General features: G+C 40.9%; 1 protein-coding gene and 1 long non-coding RNA gene across 3 annotated transcripts in view; one reads left to right on the top strand and one right to left on the bottom strand.

Annotated features, from left to right (window-relative positions):
- The window catches only part of LOC147134649 (protein shisa-8), a 67,624-nt gene that overhangs the window by 5,911 nt on the left and 49,464 nt on the right, over positions 1-12,249 (bottom strand). Inside the window, exon 4 of the mRNA XM_086054855.1 lies at positions 2,428-2,544. Within this exon, the coding sequence (XP_085910981.1) occupies positions 2,428-2,544 (117 nt within the window). The remainder of the gene's footprint in view (positions 1-2,427; positions 2,545-12,249) is intronic.
- LOC147134650 (uncharacterized) overlaps positions 1-12,249 on the top strand; it is a 33,779-nt gene that overhangs the window by 20,357 nt on the left and 1,173 nt on the right. For both annotated transcript variants that reach the window (XR_015090026.1, XR_015090025.1), the window contains exon 3: positions 11,606-11,793. This is a non-coding gene — a long non-coding RNA (uncharacterized LOC147134650). The remainder of the gene's footprint in view (positions 1-11,605; positions 11,794-12,249) is intronic.

The raw sequence follows: 12,249 nt of genomic DNA, 5'->3' as shown, positions 1-12,249 counted from the left end.
CGGCCCATTCGCAGTTTTGTATTTCAAAGTGTTTAACTAAGGCGCAAAGCCTTGACTAGAGGTCTCGGTATTCTGAATCGGTGAGCGCTCAAAAGTCGTACTAGTATCGGTCTGAAGAAAAGCTGTATTCAACGTTCCAACATGTCATACTGTACTCCTTTGAACAACGAGTTAAAACTGAATCAAAAGCACCTATGCTGGTTGCAACCAAGTCATGCTCTCAATTTCGCCTCAAATTGCTTCACATCCATTAAAACAATCAATAGAATCCTTCAAAATCAGTTAATCAATTGTGATCACTCCTAACACACAGCTAATCTTTCATCTAATGAACAAATTAAAAAGCCAATGCAAAGGAGATGAAACCTGCAGGCCGTTTGCGCCCCAGAGAGTACGAGTTGCTGCGTCCCATTCAAGCTCGTAACCGAGCTTTGAATTGTCAGCACTCTGACCGTGAAGAATTTGGAAAAGATGACGGCGACTTCAACAACTTCACAGAGTAACTTGCAACCAAAAAAGTGAGGGAAGCAAGATGATGATGGAGTGTTGCACAAAACTGTGGGGAATGAAAGTAGAACGGGTTCAGCATGTCATGTCGGATTAGCGCCAACTCCCTGAGAAGAACGCGACTCTGCTGTTCGGTCATCACCACTGCAGCCCCAACACACACACATACACGCACCCCCCCCCCCACACACACACTAGCCTTAAGACACCATCAACCTTGTTTTTCCCTTTTATGAATAATTTCTTTCCTCAAGAAAAACAAGCTGTTTCCCAAAAAGGTGTAGTCTTCCAGTTTTTTTCTACTGTAGTAGTACGCTAGTAGTTTGTTTTTGCGTTTCCATCTATTTGCTTTTCTCCTCTGCACTGTGACTCGGGGAAATATGTAATGCATTTCTTGAGTTGTATGGAATAGTAATGATGCATTTGGGGTGCAATGTGTTGCTTTCTAAGGTCGTCCTTGGTGTAAACTGTTCATTAGGTTGCACCTCGGAAACCAACGATGACGGGGGGTGTGTGTGTGTGTGTGTGTGTGTGTGTGTTTGGGACTTGTGTCCACATAGCCCGCAACTGCCAACTCTGGCGAAGTCATTGTTCATTTTCCCTCCAAATCGTAATTCATCCCACGTATTGAATAATTCAAACTTGTGTCCAACTCATCCGTCTTGTCCGCACATTTTCAGTGGCGAGTATCTTCCTCATTCCTCTGTTCTTGGCTTTTGTAGGAATCAAATGATGGATTGCATATACAGTCTGTGTACGTCTATGCGTATGATCACACATGTTTGTGTTATGCGAACCTCTGGCAAATGTTGCGTTAGTGTCTGTCAGACAAGCCAGGGGGTGAGTTGCAGGACCGAACATAGCCGCCTCGCCCCGCTGCTGTCCAGACTGCTGTTACTCACCATGAATGCCTCGCTTGGCAATGCATGCGTACTTATGTCGCAGTGGCACAAACCGCGTGTAACCGTTTTTCGCGATTTGATTATTGGAGGCATACCTCATGCAGCTTTCTTCCATCTCATCCTTTCTTTCTCTTTCTTTCTCTTTTCAAACAGGAGATACAGTTTGCCATTGCTGTTGACTTTTCTTTCGCAGGCTCACATTTCTATTTAGAGAAAGGTCAGCTGTCAATAACTGTCAGTGTTCTAGTGGCTGAGCTGGAGACAGATGAGTAAGGCATCCATAAATATGTGCTGATCCCAGTTGCAATCAATACTGGACTTCCCCGGTTTCATAATGCTAATGGACTATTAATGCAGTTCAATGTTATGCATAACGACTACAGTGGAAGGCTACACACCCATGGTTAAATGCCGGGTTTTTGTAATGTAAAAAGATGAAACCAAGATAAAACATTTTCCACCATTAAGTCAGAAGTGTGGGTGGGAGATTTGATGGGCTTTTTTTTGTTGTTTGTTTTGTTTTGTATGTCTGTATTGACACATTTGCCACATTTACTTTCTCAGCATGTTATGCATACAAATGTGCCCTCCATAGAAGTATTTAAAGGGGAAGTCAACCCAAAAATGTTCTTCACATGATGCTCTATGCGGGCCCTCTTGTCGAACCACGGCATTCTGATTAATATTGCGTTTGCGGACTGAGTTAAGCTTTAAAATCCACCCGCTTTTGGCCATCTCATTGGGCAGCCATTTTGTCACTTTTCAACTGAAAATGACGTCACAGTTGCTCAGGGCTCAGGTAACGACCAATCATGGCTCAGCTTCAGAAAACAGGCGAGCCATGAGCGACTGTGATGTCACTTTCAGTCAACAACAAGTGACAAAATGGCCGCCCCCTGACATGGGTAAAATCTGTTGCGTTAGTTTGGACTACTGGAGACGCAGAGAAGATACAATATCATTGAACATATTTTTTAGGGGTTTACTTCCCTTTAAAGCGACTAAGTGGAATACTTACCCACACCCTTGAGTGAGGAGTACTTATTGAAACCGATTCCCAGGTTGTTATGAGGGTGCGACAAGGCCATGGCTGGACCCAGAGGAGACAGGGCTGCATTATTCAAATGGTTATGATCTAAAAGAAAAAGAGAGCAAGAGAGAGAGAGAGAGGTCTGCATTACAATTTTGCCCAAAATGGACAAATAATTACAGGAAGTTAATGCCTCATTGCTTTTTAGTCCTGATTCTACAAACCTTGTATTCTGACGCTACAAGAGTTGGGCTCTTTCGTCAGAGTCCACATAATGATTTATCTGAGGCTCAATGGCAATTTATGCATGTGTGTTAGCCTCATGAGATATTTCATCTTGAAACTAAAAATAGTATATTCATGCCGCCTTGAGGTGCAAATTACCAAGGACCCAATGCTACACACAGAGTAAAATGACAACTCACAAAGTTATGAGCGCCAGATCATTTTCAAATGCTATTCGTCCCTCAGGTGCATATTGATTTTTTTTTTTAATTTTTTTTTTTATTATTATTATTATTAATCTTTAATTTATTTATTTTTTTATTTTTATTTTATTTTATTTTTTTAAATGATCTTTTTAGGTAAATCATGTGATCTAATAATTCTATCTATAATTCTAACACAAGATGGAACTCATACTCTCACTGTTGGAATGTAAGCATGAAAAAAAAGTGTGATTTTGTGGCAGCCTCATGACAGTGACGTGTGATTTGTGTATTGGACCCATTGTGACCTTTTGAACTTAGCTGCGAATGTTCACGATGGCTGTTCTCATCAGCTGTTTTACAACCCCAGCAGGCAGCTGTTACCTCCAATAAAGCCCTCATAAAGTCCCTGCATGCTACCTGCATGGCACCAAACGCTCGGCAAACAAATGTAGCGACTACTCTGTGAACATTATGGAGCATATAATAGCTAAAAAGCGATGGAGGGAGACCAGAACCGTACTAAAATGAGCTTTAACGTTGTACATGTGTACCTACTGTAGAACGCTACGCTACAAACAATCAACCGTGGCCGTAAGCTAATGAAGTGGTGTAATTGGAGATCAATTAAAGCGAATAAGTCAATTCCAAAAGATGGATGCAAAGCTTCATTTATTTCACATTGCGGCCATTTTCTAGTCGTTTGTACTTTGAGCTTGCAACGTCGGAAACAGAACAACACGCAATGCTACACACGCTAAGCTTTTGTGCAGGGCAGACACAAATTAGTGCTCCCGGGTCGAATTTAATTGTCTTTGACTTTGGTGCTGAATCCCTTTGTGCACTCTAAGGTACAGGCAGCAATCTGACACGGGAGCTAGACTTTGAAACTCTTGTCGGATTTTTGCACCTTTGTATTATTTATTTATTTATTTATTTTTCACACAGCACTTCAAAAGAACACTTACTTTTGCCCTGAGATAAGGCAAACATATTTAACATGTTTGCTATGTGCATTATTAATCCCTCTTAATTTCTATCCATTCATCTCTGATAAATCATTTGATAGCGTAATTAAAGCATTAGCCCAGGGGCGGAGCCAGAACGTGGCTAATGGCTGGGCCTGAATATTTCCCTCACTGAGCACAATCCTCCAGTCCCGACACATCATATATTCAAATAAAATGACAAACTGAATAATATGAAGTTCAGATCTTCCTTAGACAACCACAATTATTCCATTCTTAATATTCAATACAATATTTTTTTATTTTTTTTTTTAAATAATGAAGAAGGGTGTTTCAACAATTATTTCAAAGGTGTAACTATCACCATTGCAAACCTTTATTATATGTGCAGGCAATGTTTTCAGTATTTAACTTTCAAGTGTAAACGCAATTAACTGTTCATATTAAAATGTGAATAAACAAAACACTCAAGCTTTTATTGAAGGTGAGTCATGCCTCAGGCGTCTCATTTTTTAACATTATTACATTGCATGCAAGTATAAAACAAACCCAAACAATAAAACACTGCACATATACCGACACGCTGCAATGGAAAAAATGTGACATACGCACGGACACGTACGATCAAGGTGTAAGGCGGTCTCCGAGTGCTCGCAACATAGATCTTTGATCTGAATACCAAAACAAAGTTTAGCCCACCCCTGCGTTGATTTTAGACCACACCTCGCGCCAGACTCGCGCTGGTCACCGAAATAGAGCCCACAGAGAGCCCTAAAACATTAATAGTGGGCATGAATGATTTGCTGGAGTTGGCACGCGACGTGCTTGCTGATCATGCAACGTTCATGATGGACGTTCTTGTAAAACCCAAGAGTTATATTCTCCATGAACATTTTAGTGGTGGTCAGAATTGTACAACCTCGGGGGCAAACAACCTTGGACGTTCCACTATATTCTCGGCATTTACAGACTCATAAACCCAACGCCTGTGACCGCCAGCTCCACAATGCTTTCCAGTCGTATCGGTGGGGATCCTGAGGAAAGGAAATGGGACGGGGGGGGGGGGCGATGTAGGGTGAGTATCATCGAGTGAGTGATGTGACACCAACACTGGCTGATTGAATTGGAAACACATCTTCACATCCCCGTGTAATTGATATGCAGTGATGACACGCTGTGTGCGGCATGCTGAGCTGAGAGGCACAACTGTGTGATGTCATTTTCCCCGTGCGTAGCGGCATGCGGCGACTGCTTGTCGTCTGGCTGGTGCCACCTGCACTTCCAAAATCAACATTTATGACCCAGAAATCCACTACGCCAATGGCACCAAAACATTATCTGTGTCTGCAATAACAGATTTTTTTTTTTTTTTTGGGGGGTGGTTTGTAAAAACGCTGATAGAGGGATGCGCTTTTGCTTTCTAAGTGTCGCACGTTCTCAAGCATTCTTCGAGTGAGCCAGTAGTGGAAAGAATGGAACAGACATGGAGAGAAAGATGAACTGAATCAGAGAGGGAGTTAGCCAGCGATAGACTGCAGGGGAGAAAAAAATCAACTAATTGATGGAAAGATCCTTGGCCAGTCTCCAGTTTGACCACAGGGCTGTTCCCAGCCACCAGAGAGCTCCCACAGAGTGTGGCGCAAACATGTATGGGTCCTTTTCGCTTTCCTGGCTCTAGTTCCGCCTCCTTTCTCTTTTATTTTTTATACAGCTGTTGAATTATTTCACTAGAACTAGTTTTGCAGCAGTGCACTTCAGTAAAGTCAAACTAAAAGCTAGAAAAGACGAGCTAATGATTTGACTGCTCTATAAGCATCCGGAGTGAAGTCATTTGATGTTATGATGAGCTATTTTCCAAGCATATATTTCTAGACATCTGCTTTATTGCACACTCAAGTTATGGGGGACATTTTAAGCAGGCATCTGACATGCACGTAATCAAAATCGAGCAATAATTCATTTGGGCTTGCACAATTTGCCTATGGAGTCGTTTTATATTCAACCAAAAAAAGAATTTGAATATAGGACACCGCACATTTTAAGGAAGTATAGTAATGTGATTTAACCCGCAGCCAACCAGCAAAGAAAGGTTATGAGAGTAAACAAGTAGGTCCTACTCTATACCAACACTAGTCTAACTACTATAATGATAGAAATTAGTTAAAGTATCATCCTGTGTATGGGTTAAGAGGTGTCAGAGGTGGTTTTTTCCACAAGGTAAGATGAAAACAAAAGCTTAAATCGTCATTCAATATGGTGGACCCAGACACTTTAAATAATGCATCTAAGATAATATAATATTAATTTCCGCTCTTTGTCGCATTGATTATAAAATGTAAGATTCGACTTAAATTCCTTGCGACATAAAGTGAGCAATAAGGAATTTAGTCATTTACATCTTCAAGCAAGATAATCTATGTCTGTATTTCCATTTTGAAGCGGTGTGTTAATTTTCTGAGTGTCACATCTTCAGCCTATTTTGCATTCGGAGTGCTTTTATGTGTGCTTCTGGATGCTTCCTGTCTGCTTTGTCAGTGTGGTACCATTGTAGAAATAATGTAGGAGTGAGAGAGGGCAGATCGAAAGGAAAATGTTTCCTGTGTTTTGTATTCTTGCATACATTTCCTCCTATGCCCCAATTTTGCTGAGTGCGTGTTTGTGAGTGTGCGCCTTGTTTTTTGATGTGCTATAGTGTGGGGTAGCCTCCGAGGACACACACTCATACCCGTATTCAAATTTATGTTCATTAGGAGAGGCAGAGAAGCAAATGTGGACTTAATCAGTGTATGGGGGTGAATCAAAAACTTTGCGGGGACACAGAGGAAGACTAGACCATTTTTGGTCTGTTTGAGTAGATAACTTATTTCCATCAAGGTCCACATGTACACCGAACTACTTTGGAGTTGAAGCATGTTGCAAATGCATGCGCTTCAGTCAGTGTGTGCGCACGTCTGTGTGTGTGCGTAGGCCAGCAGGGCTCAGCATCAAAGTAGAGGACTGCTGCAAGGGCTTCTGCCAGCCTCACTCTGACGTGATAACTGACACACACACACAGAGGGATGCAAAGAGGAAGAAAGATGTATGCAGGGGTGCATGGCGTGGGTGGCATCAAGATGGAAGGAGCGACCTGCGATGCTTAATGCATTAGGAATGAAGAGATCAGCGTGCTATGCTCTGCTCACATACAAAGGTCACCATAGCTAAAAAGCCAAGTGGCTTTTTTCCTTTACGGTTAAAAAGTGTAACCTCCCAGGTTGCACACATTTTGTTCCAGAACAGAATTTGGGCATTTTGCAATATTTTCCCCATTGAAATAAAATAAAATTTGAATATGTGTTTTAATTGACACCCTTAGCATAAAAGTGTAAAAAGAAATTAAAACACTCTTGATAGTAATACGTTGTAATAATAACCACACCCGGCTCTATTTTCATGACTGATGTAAATTCTGCACAGTCTGTGGCATAACTTGATGTTGGAAATTTTTGCAGATGAGCGCAGGCTTGGGGATCTGGGCGTTGGGAGCCCTGCGCCGCTGTGGGAGTGATCAAAGATGACTTCAGTCATCACTAATCAATGCGGCTCCTTTTATTCCCTTGAAATATGCCACAATAGTCATGCACTAGAGTCTTGTCGTAGTGGAAGAACACCTGGTGGCTCCTGTGTCCACCCATAGCTGTGCCGCCCATTAGGATGATTAAAAAACAGGATAATGGTGCATGAGATGGCAAAGCGTGGCGCGTCTCTCAGAAATGCACACGCGAGTCAGTGTTTCCCCTCAAATTTGTGTGTCGCAAGCTAATATCGTTCAGGTTGTTGACTTTTGGAGGTTCAACTGCAGTTTGTACCATCCCATCTGTTCATGTGTGAGTGAAAGAGAGGGCAGAAGATCTACTACATTACACATACATGCTGGGAATGCACCAAAAACTAAGAGGCCTTAAAATGCAACAAAATGTTTGTGACTCAGACTTGCCTCCTGGCAAATGTGCTCACTTAAATTAATAAAGCATAAACTTGAGTGTGTCTTAACCCCAAAACTGAGTTTGCAATGATTGCAATTGTGCATCATTTTGCTCAATTTATTTAACCCCCTTGGAGGAAAGACTTTCCTGCGGGAAGTTAGCAGGCCCTTGTCCTTGCCTCCTCTCTCCATATTTTTGCTAATGCATCACCTTGAATCACCTTTCTTTTTCTCTGTCAGTGTTCATGTTGCCGTATGATGCGGCTTTGACTCCCTTTTTCCTTTCCATGGCGCCTGCTTCTTCCTTTACTGTAACACTATGTATGAGGCAGCCCATCTGTTGGCTCATCAAGATAGATCGTTTGCCTGATTTTAGATTTTATTTTTATTTATTTCCTTTCTGGTCGTCAACCAACAGTCCAATTCATACAGTATTTTCATTTGTTGAAGATGATGTGCATCGAGGCTTTAATTCTAAATGACGGGACTGACGATGTACAACATGTTTTAAGACAGTGGTTTTCTCAAACTGGGGTCTCAGCCGTAGCTGAGGGTAGCTGCGGGTGCACACAAAATAATTTGCCATTAATTACGTCATTTTAAAAAAAGTGCATGTCCACATATGGGGAGTGGGGCTCCAATAAAACAAAACAAACCAATGATTTCTCTCTACCTTTAGTTTTGGGTTAATTAATAGCTCTGTTATGATTGTGAAATTTCACATAAATTTGACATCCCTGCATGAACATTTTTTTTTTTTTTTTAGTAAAGTGTATCATTACAGGAATAACGTGTATATTTTAAAGAACAGAAGGAATACCGGTATTTATTTGAGAATGTAATCATGCAGAGAATAAAGGCATCGTTTCTCAATTTTTTTTAAGGTGTTGTAACATTCCAGGGACAAAGTTGTCCATCCTCCATTTTATTTTTTGAAGTGAAGTTGTTAGAAAAAACATCTTCCTTATGTTGGGAAAATAGGACTTTATTCTTGTAAGATTACAATTTTTGTGTCCTATATAATATGTTCTTCTTGCAACGATTCCTTTGTTCTTGAAGAAACAAGCTCATCACGTTACAGTAAAAAAAAAAAAAAAAAAAAATTGTAAGATTATGACTTATGGTATATAGAGTTATAATGTATGTGATTGAGTTATAAAGGGTCCTTGGGAAAAAAAATCTATCCTGTAAACAATGCCTGGACTTAAAATGTTTAGAACCTCTTGTATGCGTATTGACGGCGCGTGACTGACTTTAATGAGTTTAAGTCTTGTGTCATGTGTTGGTTAGAACAACAATGCTCTTGATTTGAACCTCCTGGCTAGTTTTCATGTTCCCAGAACCTCGTGCTGCGGGGGTTCCCCATTTTGTATGCTCTGGCTTCCTCCCACAGCCATGCACGTTAGATTAATTGGACATTGTTGCTTGCAGATGTTATTGTGTGCGTGTGTGAATGAAATCATGTCTGTGATCTGTCCTGGCTGTACCTCCACCTCTGACCCACTGTCAGCTGGGATAGACTGTAGCGCCATGCAACCGTGCAACACAGCAAATGGATGGAAGGAAGGATGAGCAGCTCATTTGAATAATGAATCATGCTCTGAAATGTATGCAAAATATGACAGAAATGAATATGCACTCCCTTTGCCTGATAGCACATTAAAGCCGAGACATTGCTAAGAGGGAGCGGATCTGCATTGCGGTCCAGCCATTTGCTGGTATAAGATGTAGGCAAAGGACAGCCATGAGTTAGCTAAAAATATTTGAATAAAAAAAGGGAACAAAATGTCACCAGCAGCAAGCTATGTTGCGTGCTGAATTTATTTATTTTTAATCTCTGTTGTGACAGGTTATGGTACTTCTGTACTTAACTATATTGCAAAGCATGTGCTCTTTTCCTTTTGCTTAAGTAGAATGAGAACTTTTACATTTACTAGTCTGGATCTGACAGACAGAGTTGGCCAGATGTTATTTAAAACCTCTTTAGGGACACAGACATTTTACAATCATGCTGGAATGCAATATTTCTCCCATGTTTATGTTCAGGCAGCATTGCCTCAAGTGAAACACGGCGGAACTTGCGTAATTTAAAGCCTGAAGAAGACCTGAGTTTACCTCTCATAGTGACGTGTTTCGTACTCACTCTGTCTTATCTTGCATTGCTTTTGGATAAGAGCTGTACTTCCATTTTTATTAAAACAGTCCCTATTCCCACTTTGTGTACATTTCTATCATGTTGTACACGGTTTGATTGTGTCAAATAGACTTAAAAGTCAATTTAGTCTCTCAATTCCAATAGTTTTTCCTGCCTTCCTTCAGTGCTAGAACACAATTTGCAGGCTAACTGATGGCTTCTAACCCCATTACAGAGTGCAATAACATTGGCTGCTTGTCCAGTCAGCACTTTACATAATCAAAAGACTCCCTATGCCTCTGCATAAAGAGTGAAAAGAGGAGAAATAAACACAAGGCAACATGGGGTAAACGGGTACAATATGGCCTGGACCTTTTAAAACTTTTATTGTTTTTGACGGCATGCAGAAGGCTCGGTGGGCGGCAAATGTGAATAAGGGGGGAACAAAATTACAATAACCTACTTGCAAGATTGAAAACTGCTTACACATGACGTTTGCCTCGTATTTATTTGCTACTTATTACAATTGATAGGCTCCAGCGCGCCTGCAACCCTAATGAGGAAAAACGGTTCGGAGGATGAATGATTGAATGTTCAGTTTTGCTGGTGACAACTTACAATAATAGTCAAAATCTCAAAATTAAATTATTCCAAAATGGCAATTGTCCAGCATCATCATTTGTAAAATTTGTAAGCATGCCCATATAGCGTTGGATGTATTATCTGTGCGAGTGTGCCTGTGCAGTGTTGTATAATCATCTCCAGCTTCCCATAACAGCTGCAGAAATTTGGAGGGGGGCGGGGGGAAACCCACGTTACGCAACAGGACTCAATTTGGGTCCAAAATTCATAAGCCTCATTTGCCCCAATTAATTTGCCAGGAAGTACAATGGCTTCAGATTTCTGATTAGCAAGGCGTCACATCTAGCTGCAAAAAGATTATGTAATCAATCCCTCTAAAATTGCGTTTTCTTATAGTCTACCTGTGGAATGAATGAATTGATAATCACCAATGGTGATGCATCTGTGCACGTAAATCACACGATAGTGGCGATTCCCTCAGCGCTGGTGAAGTGATAAATTATTGAGCTAATCTGAGCTTTGAACGTGTCCTTTCATCACAGGGGCCAAGCAGACCCTGGAGCTTTTTCACTTTACACTCACATATATCTCTCTCCGACTCAAAGGCTCCATCCCTTAAGCTTGAAGTTCCCTCAAGTCCAGCTTGTCGGTCTCTTTCAGACGCAGCATATTTTTACTGTGAAGAATTTTGGTGCAGATCCAAATATTTCGAGCATATCGATCACATTTTACACTACGCAGAACAGGTTGGAATGTTTGCCGTTGATGTATTATAGATGTGCTGACTCTGTGGGTCTGTGGTAATTTAAAATGTCTTTTTACAAGGAACTGATGGGCCCTGCAAGACGTATACGCTTTCCCAAGTGTTATTCTACCCTTTATGTATTCAGGAAAAAGAATGGGAAGGAATTCATGATTTACATTTTCTGTGCTCTAAATTGTTGCAAGACTTTTTTTTTTCAATGTCCCCACCTTGTGCCTCTACTTTGATATGCAAGAAAGCAACGGTTCTGTAAAAAAAAAAAAACAATCAAGCAGAGACCAAGAGAAACTGTGACTGAGGTGTCAATCATTTTTGTTGCACTTGCAGACACACTAATAGTGGGCACACCCTTGTGACCTTGAGCTGACCTGCAACCTTGGACCTCAGCTGAAACAGTGGCAGAATATCCATGCAAATAAGGGGAACAAAGGAGTTGCCTTTTCAAGGTGGTGGGACCTCAGACAACTGAGAGGATTCAGGACCGACAAGGAATTAGCAACATTTCTACTCGACAGGTAAAAGTATTTTCTCTTTTTCAGCTTTTGATTGCACACTCCAAAAAATAACACTTCAAACTGATAACATTTAGTTTTATAGTAACCCTCAATTACAAATGAGTCATCATGCCAATGAAAAAGCCGTGGCTAAAGTCGGCTTGTTTACAGGGCTTATGCTAGCTTAGTGTTGCTAGCACTGACATTTTGTTAGCTTGATCATGTTATTAACTGCCAGACATTTTCAGACCTTCTTTTAACCTAACATTTGAAAAAAATATAAATAAGTTCCTGGGATTGGACTGCAAAAAGACAAGTAAATTCGTCAATGGTGGTGAATGAGTTAAAGGGGCGTGGCTTTGTGGAGTGAGGCTACATTGAAATATTGCTTGCAGTTTTAACACTACAAGCTCCCGCTTTAATAAAGCACATGAGCTCTGGTTAAGAAGATATTTTTTGAAGCAGAAGATGATTGAG

The sequence above is a fragment of the Filicampus tigris genome, chromosome 16 (genome assembly GCF_054856515.1).
Source record: "Filicampus tigris isolate MCC_2025a chromosome 16, RoL_Ftig_1.0, whole genome shotgun sequence".
Lineage (NCBI taxonomy): Eukaryota > Metazoa > Chordata > Actinopteri > Syngnathiformes > Syngnathidae > Filicampus > Filicampus tigris.
The sequence above is the reverse complement of the archived record's forward strand: the minus strand, read 5'-3'. Positions and strand labels throughout refer to the sequence as shown.